The sequence below is a fragment of the Mycotypha africana genome (genome assembly GCF_025528875.1).
Source record: "Mycotypha africana strain NRRL 2978 chromosome Unknown BDF20scaffold_2, whole genome shotgun sequence".
NCBI lineage: Eukaryota > Fungi > Mucoromycota > Mucoromycetes > Mucorales > Mycotyphaceae > Mycotypha > Mycotypha africana.
Window position 1 is genome coordinate 2,362,275 of NW_026515726.1, and position 18,714 is coordinate 2,380,988.

The following is an 18,714-nucleotide window of genomic DNA, read 5'->3' on the forward strand; positions in this document are numbered from 1 at the left end:
AGCGTCTCACATACCTATTGCCAGTGTGTGTGTGCGTGATTTGTTTTGAGAAATAGAATTATGCTGGTTGTGAGCGCTGTATCAGCTGAATTTCAAAAAGCCCTCCCCTTCCCGCTTTGACAGCCAGGGCCATTTTTGAATTTATAATTTCATTATAAGCATACATTTTATTGACATTCATATTTGGTCCAACCATTGGCAACATTTACAAGATGTTTATGAAACAAATCACAGAGATTAAAGTAGCTTTATCACCTTTCAACGCTGCTTCTAAGTCAACAAGGTATACAGACTTTAGGGTGAAACATAGTTAATAGAGGAATCGGATTTTTTGCAGAGTGTGGGGATGTTCAAAGGAAGGTAAACCTAACAAATGATCTTCTTGTTCGACATATGTAGGCTGTTCTTGACTCACGTGCATACAAATAATACTCGTAAAATAAACCCAACATTGAAGATTGCGACCGATGTATTAGCAGATCCTAAAGCACCATCTCAACTTAAAGTGACTTACCGTAAGTTGATAAAAGCTTGATATGCTAAAACCAACATATTATTGTTGTATATGACTTAAAGTTGTCATCTGGCTTCAATATATTACCGACGTATAGGCGATGGGCAGAAAGTGGCTTTAGAACCGGATAACCTTACAATCAACAATATTTTGCAAATTGTAAATAAGCATGCTAAGAAGTTGGAAGATATCGAACAAGCCAATAATTGGTAGTGGACTGATCCATTAGATATATACATATATGTATACACATTATACCATACTTATAATGAATGAGAAACATCAAGAAATAGAAAAATATGAGAAATTGTTTGTACATAAATTGTTTGCTGAATATACTGCGTCGACAACTTTAATCTTACGCGTGCTTCGACAGTACTTATTGTATGAATGATGTCGGCCTGTATATCTCATGTGTATTGTTGGATATGGATGGTTCTCCACCTGAAAAAATGACGGCATGGTGAAAAACGGTCATTTTTGTATATTGATATTGCTACCATAGAATCATGATCTCTTTTTCTTATGCCATACTCAAAGAAGTTCAACTATGACATCAGCTGTTGAACTGATTATTATACTTTGATTGAATTGCAAACATGCAATCGATAACCTGTCAGCGATAAAGTGCAGAAAAACAAGGTGTAACAACACATGCATTGCAGAAGCGTGTCAAAGATAGCATTATGCATACTGCTTTAGCGCATTACAATGATTGCATGTAACCGTAACTCGAGAAATTCTGGTGGTGAATCAGGGTACCATGAGTCAAAACATTCTTTCGAATTGATGTGTATATAAAACAATCTTTTACACAAAACGTGAAATGTAATCACCCTTCATATGTGGGCAGTCATTCTATGTTATTGCTTTCAACTCTCCCGTTTCTTTTTTCAATTCAACGTTTGAACAGTTGGTTAGGCAATGTCAAAAATCCGTCAATAAACCGCTCTATGTTTCTTCGGAAATTGCCTATTGTAGCTAATGCTGTGATAGTTTCATTTTATATCCCCTTTTACAAAAGTATATGACAAGGAAAAAGCCATGTTAATTTGTGCTCTTCATTGCTAATACCGTCACGTGGGAGAAGCACAACTGTCTCACAAAGTCGCTACCAATAGGTTCATTTCGTAGACTGTAGGACTTAGGGGCTTTGAAGGGAAGTGAAAAGGCAATTGCAATCATAACTTTAATCATAACAGTTGTGAGGAAATCATGTTCCTTTGGAAACGGTCATTGTTTCGATTGCAGAAAAAAGTGGAATATACGAAAAAAAAAGCTCATTTGAGCGAAAAGGAGTGTATCATGATGAATCCCCGGTCTATGTACGACCTTTTGAGCTTTTCACTCTTATCAACAGCTGCCTACTTCGGCGAAAAATGACAGCTTGGATAAGCCAATCATATCGAACCCCTGAATTAACTGCAATGATCTTGAACAATGTTTCGTGCATGCTATTGTTTTCAGTTCATATGACACATCAAATGGAAGATGTAAAATGACAACTATTATGATAAGCGCAACATCAGGCGGCGTGGCATATGAATTTTTTCTAGAGTGATTACTATGACGGATAGAGAGGATTCTTACGCAGGACGTTTATTTGATTACTGCGTTGCCCTGTTACACGCGATTTGGCAAACTTAAATTTCGACACTCTGACTGATCTGTGTGTTCCCTTTCTTGCAATTTGACTCTAAGCTGAACAGGGAAAAAAAAAATGTAACAAAGAAATCATAAATTGTAAATCGTAAACTGAAGGTAATTAAGGTCATTAACATGATTCGAGCACGTCTTTTCAACAGTTGTATGCAGAATTCGAGGAACACTATTTGCTTGTTCATGGAAATCGAGCTCTTCGAAACTGAAAATTCCGTGAAAATTGACAAAGAATGTCTTTATATAGCTCCTTTTAAAGAAACTTGCAATTACGTATCTGAGAATAGCTTATAGATAATCGAAAACCTGTCCATTGCAAGAGACACATTCATTAGTGCAAACGGACGGCAGCATGAAAAGCAGCAATTTTTAGCTCAACAATAAAATTATTTGCAAAAGGAACTGTGCTACGTGCTACTTAACACCTTAATTAAAGGGTCATGGAGATAAAAAAGAACAGGAAATTTTCTGATGATCTGTTTGTAATTTATGTATGCAGATAGCTTTATCCACACCATTTGCAATTAATGGGCCTCGTTTGTATTACACTGAATCGAAGCTCTTTTACAATTGCAGTTCGTCTCTCACCAAGCTCCTTTATCCGAGATCTCGTTACTGACAGTTCCAAAACACATATAAATAGATGTAGAATGAAAGTTGTCAATTCCTTTCCTTCACAAGAATAGTCTTCCATTGCAAAAGACAAAAAAGGACACTTCTTTCGATCTTTGTCTTTTTTTTTTTTTGCACTCATTCTAAATCAAGAAAAGCGTTGATCGCACCATCCCAACTTAGCAACCATAGCAGGCTCTATATTCATCATTAGCATACCCATAACAAAACTGTTACATACACAACATTTGCACGACATCTTACACACAAATCATCTACATATATGCATACAATGAAGCAAATCTCTTCTTTCGGCATGATCAGGTTTTTATCGCTCTTATTATTGCTACTGCTAGTAGTAAGCTCTATAACAGTATCAGCTGCTCCTCTCGACAAGCGTGGTATCTCCAGCTGTTACAAAAAGGCGAGAATAACACAATATTGGATACCTAAAGAAGGCGACAAAGACATGACCAATGATGGCAAAAGTGTTACGCTCACCGGCTCTAAAACTAAAAGTCTCAAGGATAAAAAAGGCCGTACTATTGAGAAAGTAGCCAAAATTACATATGAGAAATTCCAGATGGAAGGTACTGGTTTACTCAAGTCTGGAAAACTGGTGAACTTAGACAGTGGAAATGATAAGTTCATGGAATTGGACCGATCAAAAACACCTTATGGCTTAGGCTCTAACGGCAATGGTTTGCAACCTTGGGTGAGTGTCGCGGCGAATGATATTAAAAAAGGCACCACTCTATATGTGAAAGAATTAGATGGCTTGAAGCTACCTGATGGTAAAATTCACAATGGCTGCGTTCGCGTGGACGATGAAGGCTGGAGTTTTGATGGCTGTCAATTGGATTTCTTTGTTTTGCAATTTACTGCTTATCAAGAATTACAGGATATAATACCTGACAGAGTGAATGCGGTAGAGAAGAAATGTACAATTAAAAACTATGTCACCTCCGCAGTCAAGAAATGGGCGGTACTCTAGTTTATTTTTACAGCGCTAAGTCAAGTTTATATACGTACATGTCTGGCTTCTTTTATTCTTTTCATATCTAACCTTTATAGGCATCCATTGTCATTTGTAAATTTATTGTAAAATTAAAAAAAATTTCGTCTTTTCATATAATTTCGTTTACTTGAAAGTGACGTGTGACAGTGGCAGATTTACTGCTCGGATCGAACAAAAAATGCAGTTTTCTATGGTATAGTAGTTAACAGACCCTTTTGCTGAATTAGCTTTTTTGCAATTACACATACAAAAATAATGAAAGTAACGCCACTATGACATCATCTCGAACAGTTACCGTATATAATCGTGATGTCAAACGAAACATTGGAAAATGGCGTTCGTTCAATTTTGTACATATATATTGCAAATCATGCAAGCCATCTATTTGTTTTCCACCTTCGTCTTTCTTCCAAAGCATTCAAATAAAGACATTCTATTTTTGAGCACTTATACACTACCCAAATGAATTACGTAAAGTCGAAAATAGCGCAAAAAATGCGCGTGCCAGAGATTGCCGACACTGTTCGATCTCAAAGCGCGAGCCAATTCTCAAAGTACAGCCAACGTTATCCTTATATGCACCAAACATTACCTTCCACGACAATGACCGATCGTCAAAGAGCCAAGCTTTTGAAAAAGATCAAAAAACTTTCTATGTGGTTAGATAACGCAGTCCCTCATTCTCCTATTCCTTTGGGTCTTGACTCCCTTCTAGTATGTACAAAAGTATATAACGCTTATACTTGTCTGCAACTTTACTCATTCTTCGCGACACGAATTATTTAATCTGGTAGGGCTTTATTCCAGTTGTAGGAGGACCTATGGGCGCTTTGTGTTCATTCTATCAAATTTACTTATCAACAACATTTGGCATTCCATTGTGGTTGTTCATGTATATGCTACTTAATATTGCTATCGACTTCTTATTCAGCTTGATTCCTTTTGCCGGCGGATTTTTCCATATGTTCTATAAGGCAAATGCTTACAATTATCAGGTGCTCGAAGATTATGTTCAGTCACCAGAATACCTGACCAGAGTAAATTCAGGAGCAGCACAATCGACTTCAACCAGCACAAATAAGGCTACATCTACAGCTCCTGGCGAAATTACATGGACACAGTTAGGCAATGATATAAAGAATAAGATACCAGTCGATTCGATACGAGCTCGTTTAAATACTGTTAAAACCAAGCATTAACGCAGTAAAAATCAATGTTCTTTTGTCATTGTAAATAGCCATCGATCCTGCTATCGTAGTAAAATAATAGAAAGGATTATATATAAATTCTTATGTAACTCTTACTATCGTCAAATCAAATATATATGTCATAATATTAAATCATTTAAATATCTTAAAGCTGGATGGGTTTTCTTATGGAGGGTTCTTCAAAATCTTTGCAGATCCAATATGTGTATTTTCCTTTTGATCTGCCGCCTTAAAAAGAAAGGTTCGTAGTAGCAAATTGGGTATGCCCGATTTTCAGAACCCCAAAAAGTAATTTTGGGAAGCAAAGCTTCTTCAAACGCACAAGTTGCCTTATTTGTACGATAGAAAGCTTAGAATAGAGAGCTTTAAATTTGCAGTATGTGTTTGCTCTTTGGGCCATCTTTGACTATTCTTCTAACAGCTTTTCATTATTAATATGTGTGCAAAAACTGAGTTAGACTCTATATCCTAAAATTGGTGCTACTTTTTTACAGAGAAAAGCCTTTTGTAGAAGAGAGCAACCCATAGAGCCATCTGTTATTTATTGCCCGTCTAGTACATGTTTCACAATCATTACATAAAAATTTTCATCTTCTATCAAAACAGGCAAAAAGAAACTTGCTGCGGCAATTGCGCGCACATTTTAAAACCTAACCCTGATTTGCAAAGCTATTCTTTCCCTCTTTCATTTTTATTTCACACTTCAAATCACCTTTATACCCTTCTAACCCTTATCCTCATTATCTAACGCATTTTTGCTCACAGAGGAGGTTCTATCCGCTAGTTCTTTATATCACCCATTCAACCCTAGAGAAGAAGTCTCGAACATTTTGTCAGAAACAGTTTCTACGATTCAAACTACCATAGCTACAGTTCCAACCATGTCTTCTGAGTCCAACTTGAACCTACAGCAATTCCAAGATTTCTTGTTTGATCCCTCCGTTGCTAATTCATCTTCTCATCCCGTTAAAGAATTTGATTTCAATGGATTATGGCAAAACATTCATGGTGAGTATATTGTATACCCGTATGCATCAGAGTTTGTTGAAGCATGCAAACTTATCCTAATGCAAAATCTTTTAGTTCCTTCAACCGTTCAAGATTCTTCATCTTCTTCAACCATCAAGCAGACATCTTCTAATTCTACCAGTCTATCTGACTTGCTCGGTGATATCACTTCAGCAGCAGCCGCTGTTGTTATGGCCAATAACGAAGAATCTCCTTTGGTGATGGATACCCCTCTTCTTGATGATTCGTGTACGAATACGCCATTTACCCCAGCATTATTCACGCCGAGTCAACAACAGCTCCAGCAGCTTTCACCTTACTACTCACCGCAGATAGCAGTTGTATCTTCTGACCTTCAGCTGCAACGGCCTGAGATGGATACTCAAAGCGATATTCAAGTTGCCAAATATCTAAAAAATGATGTGTCCTGGCATGCTACTCCTGCCACGGACTCCATTGCTGAATCCTCTACTTCGGCTAGTGCCCTCGACTTGTTTGGTCAACTGCCGTCTACGCCTAGCTTCTCAACTGCTACCTCTGATCTTTTTGGCACATTTGGAAATATTCAAGATGGCCCTGCTGCTCAACTGATGTTAGACCCTTCATCTACACCAACAGTAAACAATGATCCAATCACAACGACCGATAATACACTCTCAAACCTTTTACAAGGATCTTTGACAGCATCTACTGATTTCCTGTTCCCTCCTTTGGTTTCCGACGAAAACAATCAACAAAATTTCCATGGTCTTATGGATGATGCCATTCATAGCTTGCAACAGCAGCAACAGCAGCAAGACCCTATGCTTGATGCCAGTAACTTGTTTGATAACTGTTTTGATAGTCTCTTTTTTGAAAACAATGATATTTTCAACTTTCAAAATGAACATCAACAACAAGTCGACAATATTGTCGCCGCTAACAATAAGCGCAAATTAGTAGATGAAACAACTACTAAGGCAACTGCTGAGAATCCTTTTAAACGCATCAAGCTGAATACAAAGACTCTCAACGTTAGCAAAAAAGCAAACAAGGTCAATCAAAATGAACGACGTTTTCAGTGCCATCTTTGTGGTGCTATGTTCAGCCGTCGTTACAATCTTGGTACTCACGTTAAAACGCACAATAAAAACAGGGCAAAGAGCTTTTCCTGTCATCTTTGTGATAAGACTTTCGACCGTAAACATGATTTGTCCAGACACATTTCAACAGTTCACAATGGTGAACGCGCTTTTGCTTGCGCTGAATGCTCATCTACCTTCAGTAGAAAAGATGCTTTAGCGAGACATAATGTGCAAAAGCATAACTATCAGAACTGAATTGAATTAAGCCTGTCATTTTTTGTAAGGTTTCTCCATATCCCGTTCATATTTACTTGTATACGTCTATAAATACCGTACATCCATCATACGCTTTCAATACTACCTTCATCTCTGCTCAATAAACAATTAACACTTTTTACATCCTTGCATTGTATTCATAATCTTACAAAGTTTTGCCTTCTAGTTCGTTTTTATGATCACATGTTGATATGTATTTTTTCGCTGTGCGAATTTTGTGAAGATTTTTTTAGAAACCATCAGATGGACGAACACTGAGTAAACTGACTTGGGTAAGGTTCCTCAATGTTACACATATGTAAAATACACATAGAAGTACTCAAACTATTTTAATTTTTTTCGCATTATCAAATAGCAAATCACAGGAACTATTTTGAGCAGATACCGAACAATTACTAGTCAATGGCTCCTTAAGTATTATTGCAGTAGTTGACGCTTCGTGTGAGGACGTAACAATCGACATTTCCTTCCTTAACCAAGTCTGACATGGATGGATGACAACTGTGCAGAGTCGATCGTAATAGTCATCTATCATACGATAAGTGCTGCTGTTGTTCTTGTCTCTCACTGGCTTTACCCCTATTGACTTCATGATTTATGATGTTGACAATCCGATAAATCAGCTGCAGAAATAATAATGTGAAAAGGATACGGGGGAAAAATGACCATGTAAAGAGCAACGACAGATATGTATACAAACCGGATAGTTCACCATAGCAGTAATGGTGTGTTGCATGGGAACAGTTGAATAATAATAGTGCGGAAAGTGCGATACCATTGTTTGTGGGGGTACAAGGCTGGGATAATGAGAGTTCATTTTTGATGGCAAGTTAAATGAAGCTGTATATTCATATTGTATTTGTTGTGGTATTGTTACCATTCCACTTTCTCGTCGTCTTGATTTTAAGTCGGCCAGGAATCGCTTTGCTCTTTTAACAAGACAACATTTCGAAACTGTAACCTTCGGTTTTTGTTGATCTTTGACAGGTTGAAATGATTGCGTAAGAAGCATTCAGTTTTAATGGTATCAAGTAAATCAGTTTGAAAAAGTCTACAAACAAAGAATAAGCCAAGTAAAAACGACAAGAAAGAAACAAACGTAACGTAGACTTTTTAAAGAAAAATAGAAAGAAAAGATTACCCTAATTTCTATGAAAAGTTGTTTATTTGCTTGTTATACAGTATTATACGGGTGTGTACATTTACACTACAACATCACTAATCCAACCTTGTTTCTAGTGACGTCGGGACATTTCCAATTATACAGATAGTAGTTTAGATAACCATCGCCATTACCGAATTTCTGTTCCTCGACAAACTTGGCATTATCCATTAAATCGAGAGTGTTGACTACATCGAAATCCGCCTTCATAAAAAAGCAGTTAACAGGATGCAAATATTGTTAGCTCTATCTGTATATCAAGGATTGTTCCCAAGAGCAATATGTATACTTACTTTCTTGGCCAAAATCAAAGCATCATTAATTAAATCGTTCAATCTCTTCTTAATGAATTTATTCTTTGCTTCTTCATCAAGATTATCGTCTAAATCCATAGCATAGTAGAACATATAAGCAGCGTTCAAAGTTGAATGCTTCGGGTTACCAATCACTGTACTAGGAAGTGAATAGAAAGAGAACATATCTGTGATCTTCTTCGTATCAGGATTCTCTACTACATAACTCCAAACGACTTTTTCATGAGGCAAGATCCAATGCTTCACGTCTTCATCTGTTTCAAAAACAGGTGCAATATCGAATCGTTTCAAATATTTGTTCAACAAATCTCTAACGCAAGGCACATCCTCTTCACGCATTTCTCTTAAACCAGCTGTGCTCGTATTTTCAGGTAACTTATAATTCTTGATCATACGAGATAAGGTGGATCTTGGCGGAACACGAGAGAAATTGCATTCAACCAATTTCTTGGGGTTTAAGGATCTGTGGTAGTAACTACGGAGCGTATAAAAAGAAAGAAAGAGTTGCGGGTGAGGATTAAGCGCCTGACTTAGCCGCTTTCTACAATTGTGATAACTTACCGGCAAGTGGAAACAGGCTTTGGAAGAACGACGCCAGCAGTATAAACAGCCTGGAAGATACCCTCTATATGACTTCTACGAGTAATTTCCTTGATAAGAACAGGTGCTAATCTTTTCGATCTGAGCTTTTTATGAACGCATAAAAAGTTGATCTCTGTCATTTTCTTTACGCTGCATATATTAAATGAAAGTATACAGTTAGAGAGTAAATTTAATATAACAAGGTTAAGTTTGGTTTAAACACGTACGCATCATATGTTCTCATTGTAACAGGAACACCGCTGATAAACGCAACAAGCTTCTTATTGGCTGCAACGCGGACACCCACCAACCATGATTTTCTCCAATGGGGAGGTAATAAAGCCCTTAGATGAAGAATAAAGAAAGTGAGTCGTTCTGAACATAATTACTGGCATTACATTGAAGATGCTGTATTAGCCTACCACTTCAAGAACTCTGCAGGATAATCAAACCGAAATTGGGCGTCATCGTCTTCAACATAATTTAGATTCAATAATTCATACAAATCTTTGACCTATAAGAAAAAGAATTTGTTAATTCCATGCTTTGCTATTGTACGAAGCCTAACAAACAAATGCCCTTTCTACCTCTGCTTCATTTTGCATATCAATTTCACACCATTCAAACTCTTTAGGTAAAGGGAGAGGCTCTTTTCTGATTTGATCCTCTGGTGTGTCAGGCTCGATTGCCCCAGTTTCAACTATTTCCTCATCTTTATAAGGAGAAATAACGCGATCTCAGTTCAGACGAACAGATTGCTGCTGGAAGTTTTCGCAAGGTTTGTTTCTAAAACTTACCGTGTCTAGGAACAGGTTGCGTCTTCCAAAATTGATGATCGCCAATATCTTTCCTGCCAGTGGTTTTAATTCTACCTGCTTGCTCTAAAAGGGCAAGGTTTTCCATCATTTGCTTCAATTGTGCAAGTTTAGCAACTTCATTGGGTTTATTGCCGCTGCTGCTGCTTGCTGCCACCGATTGAGGGTCCTTTAAGAGTTGCTTGACTTTTTTACTGGAAACAAGCTTGTCAACTTTCTTGGCAAGATCTTGAATTTCTTTCTCTGTTGGTTCTCTGCCGTTACTCATTCTTTGCTGATAGAAGGCCAAAAAGTCGAGCAGAGTGATCAAAAATAAAAGTTACCGTCAATACAGTATTTTAGCTTACATTTTAGACGATTTACAATTTTTAATAGACATTAGACATTTAAATTTAGATTTGTTAAAGAACATTTTTGAATAAAGCTCGTAGTATTTTGAATATCAATTTGGATACTGAATTATTCAGTGACATCCAAGCAGCATTAAGGATGACAAACAATCGAGCCCAAGAAATGAGTCTCTATCAGTAAAAAAGTCGCCAAAAATGGTTTTATTGACGTTATCTTGCAATAGGATTGACAACTTTTTTATTCAATGACGATGTATTCCGAGACCAACCAGATATTCGTTAGTGCCTTTTTGGACAAGAGTTCCAAAAAAGGTCAACTTTAAATTGATTGACATCAAACCATTGATAGAGGGCTGAGAGCCATAGTATAACAGATACCATAGCGGAACAGGATGGTTATATTATCTGTTGTCAATGTTTTTGTGTGCGTTCATGGGTGACTTTCAAAGATAAGCATTATAAAATATATTGCTCTTTTATAGTCAAAGGTTGTCTCTTTCGCTTTTATTTCACGTTTTATGATACATACTATGACCCATGTTCAAAACAATAATTTATGAAAAGAAAAAGCAAATTTTTGAAAAGAAAACATCAAGTGCTGTTCATGGTAACTTGCCTTTTGAATGCCTATACACCTGATCATATATACATATAGATTAATCATCGTATACTGTTAGATGCAACATGCATTGATTGCGGTGAAGGGGATCATTACACCCAACAATACTTTAAATGTGAATTGTATAAGACAGAAACTGCAGATCAAGGTAAGGAGCTCATGTGGCTTTGAAGTTGGTAAATTTATCGATAATAAGAGACTTTAATGTACCTATAGTTGGTTCGAAAGGCAGAAAACGCAAACAGAACTTTGAAATCAAGAAAGAAAAAAAAAGCAAGGAAAGAGAAGAATAAGGAACCAGATAAAGACAATGCATGTTGTACCAAATGCAAGCAACCAGGACATAAATCGATGCGTTCAGAAGTGGAAGGCTGATAAGTACTCGGAATCCCCTAGAAGGATACCACTGATTGTGTTTGGTGCTGGAATGTTTGGAAAAGATGTAGTCAAGTAAAGGGCAAAGAAGAGGTGTTGTCGGTAAACTTTTTGCAGCTCTGAAGAAACGTGAAGCTGAAGGTCAGATCAATTGATTGTTGTCACAATCGATGAATTCAAAACCTCTAAAACATGCAGCCTCTGTTTCTATGATGATATGCAAATTGTTGATACTCCTGGATTCAAGGGTACCGGCGTTCTTCATTGCAAGCAATGTCTAAAGCTATGGCAGAGAGACGTTAACGCCGCTATCAATAGGATGACTATATCTCGAACAGTTTGGTCTGGAGCGGGAAGACCCGACGTTTTCAAGCCAGCGAAGAAGAAGAATGTATCGCCGTAATAAACACGGTTTTCCTTATATTTTAAGGATTTAGATCATTACAGGTGAGGAATAGTACCGTTTTTTTTCCGCACTACTGACAAGTTTTTGAATTTGAATCATTGTTTGAACGGTTTATATTTTCGTCGACAACACAATTGCAACTTGTCTAAAATAAAAATATTAGTTGTCCAAAAAAAAATGTATTTTATCTAAAATATTAGTTTAAGTACCGTAGCAGCATGGTTTTTTAAACTCCTTTCAAAAAAAGATTTGAAGACAGTAATCGCTTATCGTCAAGTGGCACAAATTGTGGCAATATAGACTGTGTGATTTCATCGTCACTTGAGATAGCTTTCAAATAAACTTTTACAAAATGCGTAGAATCCCATTAAGGTCTTGGATAAAGAGTATATTGTTTTGTTTTTTTAATTTGAATTCTTTGGGCTTCTATGTGCATCATGATGTTTAGAATCTATCGAATTACTAAGAAACAGCGACATGTTGATCAATGATATATCAGCTTTACAGCAGCAATAAAGAAGTGATATACTACTAGGCAGCGGTCACTATGCTATTGGAAAACTTACAAGTTGTATGCATGGCTTTTTTCCTTCTTTCTCCTTCATATCGTTCACAAATATCATGTCCAGTAAACCTACTATTAGTCAATCAAAAACTATATAAAGGTATTAGTGGTTAGTATAGAGCTCATTCAAGACGCCAAAATGTTGTTTAACTGCATTTCGTGATAGGCATACTGACTTAGTATGAAACTGAAATGATATATTGATTATATGTTAAACGTAAGTTGCTTTGAGGCGTTCTATTTCGACGAAAATTGACATGAATAAATTTCGACTTCTTGCTGACAGAGAATATCAGCATTCATAATGAAGCAGAAGCGTCATCATCGTCAAGATTAATAGGTATAATATCGTGATTCAAAGCATCATATCTACTACGTTAATCTTATTTGCTATGATACGCTTTGTTCTCCTATAACTACGATTTTTCGGAATAAAAGTCTATGGATTGAAGGAAGACTCCTGTTGGATACGTCTCCGTGCTCTTGGACAGCACAAGCAACGTTCAAGTTAGTATTTAGCACACCGTCGTGTAGGATTAAATGTTCGAAACGGCACAACTTCTAACATTACATTTTTAATAGCTGAGGCAGTTAGAAATCCGCTCTCCTTCATCGCGCTCAATAATAATGATAACAAAAGTGAAGGTACACGAACTAACATCAACCGCTACATAAAAAATTATTCTTTTCTTTTTTGAACAACTTTCTTTCTTCTTTTACTACTTTATCAACTCTATTTCTTCTGAATATGTTCTCTAATGTAGGCTTGATCTCAGATAAGTCCAACAATGATAGCAACATTCTTTTGATGAATGATCATAATCAACCTGGTGTAAAAGACGGTAAAGTATATACTGCCTTAAAAGTTAACCTTGAGCCTCTATACTTAAGATTGGACTTAAATGACTGAAATAACTGCGCTTTTCAAACCTATTCTACCTTCTCTCGATGCCATTGTTTAAAAGAGCCCAAAGTACCTACAGTTACTCTACGTCTCGCCGAATCTTTGCAAGATAGTGAGTCTCTAGTAACGCAACCGCCTCACAAAACTGTACTTACTTCATTTTCTGATGATCAACCCTCGGACCGAGCAGCAATATTTCCTATCCCAACCGATGCCACTGCAATAACAAACCAACCTACAACTGATGACGAATCCACCAATTTATTCGCGTTGTTAAAGCAAAAGTTCCATAGCACTAGTAAATACGCAGTTGAGGGAGTTGAACATGATAACAATCGTGGAAGCTATGGACAGAATAAAGACAAGCAGATTGATAGACGGCATAGCACAACTTTTGACATGAAACGGAAATTGCCGTCTAATAACGGCATGTCCTCTAATAATGGTGCTACACCTAATGTTGTCAACTATTCCGATAACCGTAATTCTAGTACTTTATCACCATCTGCATCATGTCATACTGGACCTTTCAATGCTGGCTGCCGTAGTGAAGCTACCGTATCTATTACAGAGTATGAACAGCAACAAAACAAATCTGGCGATGACCAACTCACTCAATCTGTAGAGTTGGGTCCTTCAAAGGCTCAAGCCAAAACTTACGATTTATACACGTTGAATAAAAAATACCCAATGGGGATGGTCTCGCAGCAGAATCAGGATCTGAAAAGTGCTTCTTATGAACATCAAAAAAACCAACAAATGAAAAGTGTTAATCAAACCGTCAATGATTGCATAATTAAAGAAGTTGATATTCCCCAAGGTAATACTGAAGAGTGGAAAAATGTTGATACTCTTTATGATAATACTGAAGAATGGAAAGCTGAAAAACCAGCATGTAGCCCTGTTAGACAACAACAAGCACAAATGGCCCATAACAGTAGTGTATAACCTTATACTAAGGCTTACTATGAGTTAATATTCCAAAGTCAGTTCTCCACTTATTAAGCAAATCATAACTTTATTGTGTAGATGTAGTCTCCTCTCCTAATCAATTCGTATCAGAGCTTTCTTTTGCTACTACTGATCCAATTTCTTCTACTTATTACACTACCAAAGAGCCAGGTGGAGAAACTACTGCAATCACGTCCTGGAAGAGTTTTTCAACTTGTGAAGTACCGGTGCAAGAAAAGGTCAGAAAGAAAAAGTCCATGTATATGCTTGCAAATATTCATGAGTTTACATTATTGCAACATAATAACTATAGGCTACTGCTAGCTGGGTAGATTATTTGAAACTATTTTCCTCAGATGGTGAGGAAAACGAAGAAGAAGTAAACAGTGATTCCGAAGACGTCCACATTTCCACCGCAACAGAGGAAGAATTTTTAGTCTCAGTTAATAATAATAAGCCTACATCTGTGGATGTCTCCGAAACCGCTAATGGAGCTTCTACAATTGACAATACACTCCTTTCTTGCAATCGGCCTTCTTGGAATGCCACTTCTGATAATGAAGAAATAATCTTAAATGACGATGTTAGCCATAGAGCTGCTATATTCGAAAAAAGTTCTATTAGGGACTCTAATGATGTGGCTATTACTCCCGTTAATGAAGCTGCTGACGAACCTCAAGTACCCTTTCAACCCCTTGATAAAGTTGCAAAGGCCAAGACTTGTAAGAAGACCATCAGATACACTCCTGAAATGCTCAGAGAGATAGGCGAAAACTCAACGATTATACCTGATCATTCATTTGTGAGAACTGACATCACACAGTATAATAACCCTGAAAATGAGATGAACAGTTATAACCAATACCAAGGATATAGTCGTTCATATTCATTTGGCAGCGTCAATAGTGTAACTGCAAGCTTACCTGCTGTCCCTTCGGATGCGATTTACAAACCTATCCGTCAGCCCGTCAATCCTGGTTCGGATTGGAAAAAGCTGAATTTCAAATCTGGTTATCTTCCTGTTCGCACCTGCCATCACATATGTGAAAAATGCCTTGAAATCGAGAAGCAACAAGAAGTACAACGGAAACTTCTTGGTTAAAGCTTAAAAATATGGTTATTTCAATTTGCTTCATCTGGAGGCAGCAATGAATAAATTAGTGGGTGATGTTCTAATGTACAATACTATCATTTGTTGAAAATTGGCGATTGATAAATTGCTTCTTAGATACACGAGTCCTATATGCAGTGTTCTCCGTAGATTCTTTTGCATTATGAATGATACAATGAGTTTCTGTTTCTTTACTTATAATAAGAGTAGAGCATTAAAAGTATTTGCATGCGTTGGTTTGTAGACCTATCCTACTTAAGCTTAATGATCGAATACACTTTTCCGTATAAATGCATTAAACATAGTGCTTCTACTTCCTGACAATATATATTCAATGAACAATCATTCGAGCTTACTTGTTTCACATTATTAAATACTTACTCTAGTATTACATCTTCATATTCCGTCCATCTGACATACAGGATATTTTATTGACTCAAAAAAGTAGCCAAGGTACTTAATATTGAAATAGTACTTTTGTTCTGTAAAATCGAACTTATACTGCCGTTGATAATCAGTATCGTAAACAAAGGTGCAAACCTAGAGATTCTAGCGTACTATTGGAATCAGTTTCTTGACTACAACTTCAGTATTGCTAAGCTATATACAGTTGCTGTCGGTTTGAAAATGCAGGGAATGAACAGGCTGCTAGAGTTGAGCATTTTTGCTGATATTAAAATGGATAATTTCTTATACCAACAGCTGTCTCAAAATGACGTTCCGAGAATCCATACCAGGCAGCAGAATCAAATCAGAAGTTAAATCAAACTGAGACTCGACAAATATTGAACATAATGCTATAACTACTACAACGGGCTTATGGGTTCGAAACGTTATTAAGATTCATTCCGAATCTCTTATGTGTACGTTTGAAATTGCTCGAGTGAAATGCGAAAGTTTATTTAGATGGTGGCCTTTTAGAGAACAACAAAGCATATTTGGCATATACCAGGAATTGAATATGAAACATCGTAATTTTTCTGAAAAGTTACAAGTAGCTACGAAGGTTTTTAAAGCGCCTACAGCTAACTTTTCATCTAATTCAAATCCTAGGCTACAGCTTTTACTTTATTTCGATATGCCTCAAGCAACAAAAACCAATTGAACTTTGGGTCATAGGGAATTATTTCTTGAGTACAAAGCCTTAGCAGCATATTTCAACTCAAGCAAACGTAATTAAACCACTCATTGATGGACAGCTCTTCAAAACGGAAAATCGATTGCAGGAATTTTATGCAACCTCTAATTCACCCTGCTTCTTGCTAAAGATGTGTTCAATCAAACAGTTGGCTGCAAGAATTAGCGATAGAAACAATACATGCTGAGAATATACTGTTTTGACAATTTATTTTCCGTAAAGGCTGATTGAATTCAATCCAAAAGAGTATGCTATAAAGTTGACAACCATCGTGTGGTTGTTCAAACTGATATCATTATGGTGCGCCATTGTGATGTGCCGATAGTCAGCTCAAAATAAAATTTACCAATTTAAGTTTTCGATCGCCTCTTTGAAATTACCATTGATACCAGTGATGCTTAACAGATGTTGTATTGTCGTAACTCATCTGAATATATGTTTGTGAGCTTTCAAGTCAGCTGCGAACGCGACAAAATGTAGTTTTAGGTGCTTAAGGCTGTACATAGAATGGTCATTTTGGTACTTTTATGCATTAAACATGACAGAATCAAGAAGCTTCAACGGCCAAACAAAATGTAATTGAGCAAAAAGGAATCCTTTTTTGACTTTTGTACCACTTAGTATGGCATGTACAACTGCTATAGAAGTATAAATGCAGGAATTCTCCACATATAAGAATCAGCGACAGAGATGAATGGTAGAGCAACTGAACCCCTAATTGTACCATTACTTTCTTAAGCTTGTTGTTTCGGTAATCTCCAGAATAATAAGATTAAGGATTAGCTATGTCAGTACTTGCAAGACGAAAATTGAATGCCTTAATCTTTTATCCACCATATCCATAAATAGAATGCAGAGGCTAATTCAATCCGACTCGGACGTAAACGGGAACACAAATTTTCTGGGGTTTGGAGAAATAAATTGCGTCTATTGTTGATTTTTCCTGCTGCTTCGATCCCTCTTTTTCGGATACTTTACATAAATATCATGTCTAATAAAGTGGTCAAGGTTGGATTGACACCAGAACAACAAAAGACGAGAGATAGCATTTTCTATCAAAGCGGTATCAAAGGCGCATTAATAGGTTTAGGTATTGGTGCAGCAGCTACTGCTCTCGTTGTTCGTAAATCAGCCGAATTTAGAGCTTTAAGTAGACCTATGCAATCTATTATGGCAGCCTCGAGTAAGTTTCTTGATGCAAATGAGAACACGCTTCAATTATGAACTTTTGACGCAAGTTGAGATGTTAATATCACCTCACGCTATGATTTAAATGAATAGCAACGACCGCTGGCTTTCTCTTCGCATCCGACAGAGCTGTCACTGCATACGAGAACAATGTACTTGGTTATACAGACGAACTACTTGTAGAGCAATTGGAACGACGAAGGACACCTGATGAAAATTTATCGACAATTGATCGTTCTTTGCGTTATTTGAACGATAATCGTTGGTCATTCATTGGTAAGCAGTTTGACTCAAACTGGGGAAATAAGCGGGGGGTTAAATTCAATTGGAATTATAATGTAATGATGATGAGTAGGTTTATCATGGGCTGTTTCAATGGCTGGTGCACTGGGTTACAGTTTCTCCAATAGATACTTAACAACTCAACAGAAGATTGTACAAGCGCGTATGTATGCACAAGCAGTGACAATCGCAGTGTTGATGGCATCAGCGGGCCTTTCCATTTATGTCGGTGATGACAAGAACCAAAAAACTAAAGATGTCCCTGACGCGCAATTGTCTGCCATCCTTGCTCTGCCTGATCAACCAAAGCAAGAGTCTAAAGTGGTTAAACAAGATTCTACTAATTAGATTTATTTACGTTATATATTACTTTAATCTCTCATTTTTGACAGCTACTATTTGTGTGCGTTTGCTAATTTATGTAAATCTAATTTGATCTATTCTCGCATATCATACCAAAATAAAAGACACGTGCTACGTTGTATGTACATCTATTGAAAAATTACCAAGAACTACTTATCCAAAAAAAAAAACTAACATCGTCTGAATTTTAAGTAGAGATACCGTACAAATTTATGCCCCCTAACCGCGAA

At 36.9% G+C, this 18,714-nt stretch overlaps 10 protein-coding genes across 10 annotated transcripts; 7 read left to right on the forward strand and 3 right to left on the reverse strand.

The window, feature by feature from the left end:
* The first annotated feature begins 129 nt into the window (after positions 1 to 129).
* Positions 130 to 1,218, forward strand: BDF20DRAFT_853968 (uncharacterized protein). The gene is made up of 3 exons (XM_053080163.1): positions 130 to 283; positions 400 to 515; positions 612 to 1,218. Exons 1-3 carry the CDS (start codon positions 213 to 215, stop codon positions 725 to 727), a joined length of 303 nt encoding a protein of 100 aa, XP_052939500.1. The 5' UTR covers positions 130 to 212; the 3' UTR covers positions 728 to 1,218.
* Positions 1,219 to 3,010: 1,792 nt separating this feature from the next.
* Positions 3,011 to 4,147, forward strand: BDF20DRAFT_853975 (uncharacterized protein). Its single transcript, XM_053080164.1, has 2 exons — positions 3,011 to 3,991; positions 4,099 to 4,147. Exon 1 carries the CDS (start codon positions 3,069 to 3,071, stop codon positions 3,777 to 3,779), a length of 711 nt encoding a protein of 236 aa, XP_052939501.1. The 5' UTR covers positions 3,011 to 3,068; the 3' UTR covers positions 3,780 to 3,991; positions 4,099 to 4,147.
* Position 4,148: 1 nt separating this feature from the next.
* BDF20DRAFT_853977 (uncharacterized protein) lies at positions 4,149 to 5,340 on the forward strand. Its single transcript, XM_053080165.1, has 2 exons — positions 4,149 to 4,517; positions 4,598 to 5,340. Exons 1-2 carry the CDS (start codon positions 4,266 to 4,268, stop codon positions 5,000 to 5,002), a joined length of 657 nt encoding a protein of 218 aa, XP_052939502.1. The 5' UTR covers positions 4,149 to 4,265; the 3' UTR covers positions 5,003 to 5,340.
* BDF20DRAFT_306910 (uncharacterized protein) lies at positions 5,122 to 5,461 on the reverse strand. The gene has a single exon (XM_053075168.1). It carries the CDS (start codon positions 5,409 to 5,411, stop codon positions 5,241 to 5,243), a length of 171 nt encoding a protein of 56 aa, XP_052939503.1. The 5' UTR covers positions 5,412 to 5,461; the 3' UTR covers positions 5,122 to 5,240.
* Positions 5,462 to 7,089: 1,628 nt separating this feature from the next.
* On the forward strand, positions 7,090 to 7,308 carry BDF20DRAFT_790357 (uncharacterized protein; the record flags this gene model as incomplete). Its single annotated transcript, XM_053076181.1, has 1 exon — positions 7,090 to 7,308. A coding segment is annotated over one exon (219 nt), but the record flags the coding sequence as incomplete, so codon positions are not given.
* A 575-nt stretch (positions 7,309 to 7,883) lies between these two features.
* BDF20DRAFT_833014 (uncharacterized protein) lies at positions 7,884 to 8,371 on the reverse strand (the record flags this gene model as incomplete). The annotated part of the gene is made up of 2 exons (XM_053078598.1): positions 7,884 to 8,156; positions 8,237 to 8,371. 2 exons carry the CDS (start codon positions 8,369 to 8,371, stop codon positions 7,884 to 7,886), a joined length of 408 nt encoding a protein of 135 aa, XP_052939505.1.
* Positions 8,372 to 8,566: 195 nt separating this feature from the next.
* BDF20DRAFT_833015 (acyl-CoA N-acyltransferase) lies at positions 8,567 to 10,500 on the reverse strand (the record flags this gene model as incomplete). Its single annotated transcript, XM_053078599.1, has 7 exons — positions 8,567 to 8,725; positions 8,815 to 9,310; positions 9,397 to 9,567; positions 9,645 to 9,761; positions 9,840 to 9,931; positions 10,005 to 10,129; positions 10,215 to 10,500. 7 exons carry the CDS (start codon positions 10,498 to 10,500, stop codon positions 8,567 to 8,569), a joined length of 1,446 nt encoding a protein of 481 aa, XP_052939506.1.
* A 1,091-nt stretch (positions 10,501 to 11,591) lies between these two features.
* BDF20DRAFT_854000 (uncharacterized protein) lies at positions 11,592 to 11,851 on the forward strand (the record flags this gene model as incomplete). Its single annotated transcript, XM_053080166.1, has 2 exons — positions 11,592 to 11,651; positions 11,718 to 11,851. Coding segments are annotated over exons 1-2 (157 nt in total), but the record flags the coding sequence as incomplete, so codon positions are not given.
* A 1,369-nt stretch (positions 11,852 to 13,220) lies between these two features.
* On the forward strand, positions 13,221 to 15,634 carry BDF20DRAFT_307138 (uncharacterized protein). Its single transcript, XM_053075169.1, has 5 exons — positions 13,221 to 13,389; positions 13,642 to 14,271; positions 14,344 to 14,391; positions 14,568 to 14,641; positions 14,716 to 15,634. Exons 1-5 carry the CDS (start codon positions 13,296 to 13,298, stop codon positions 15,502 to 15,504), a joined length of 1,635 nt encoding a protein of 544 aa, XP_052939508.1. The 5' UTR covers positions 13,221 to 13,295; the 3' UTR covers positions 15,505 to 15,634.
* Positions 15,635 to 17,638: 2,004 nt separating this feature from the next.
* Positions 17,639 to 18,469, forward strand: BDF20DRAFT_815669 (uncharacterized protein; the record flags this gene model as incomplete). The annotated part of the gene is made up of 3 exons (XM_053077103.1): positions 17,639 to 17,834; positions 17,933 to 18,115; positions 18,192 to 18,469. 3 exons carry the CDS (start codon positions 17,639 to 17,641, stop codon positions 18,467 to 18,469), a joined length of 657 nt encoding a protein of 218 aa, XP_052939509.1.
* Positions 18,470 to 18,714: the final 245 nt, after the last annotated feature.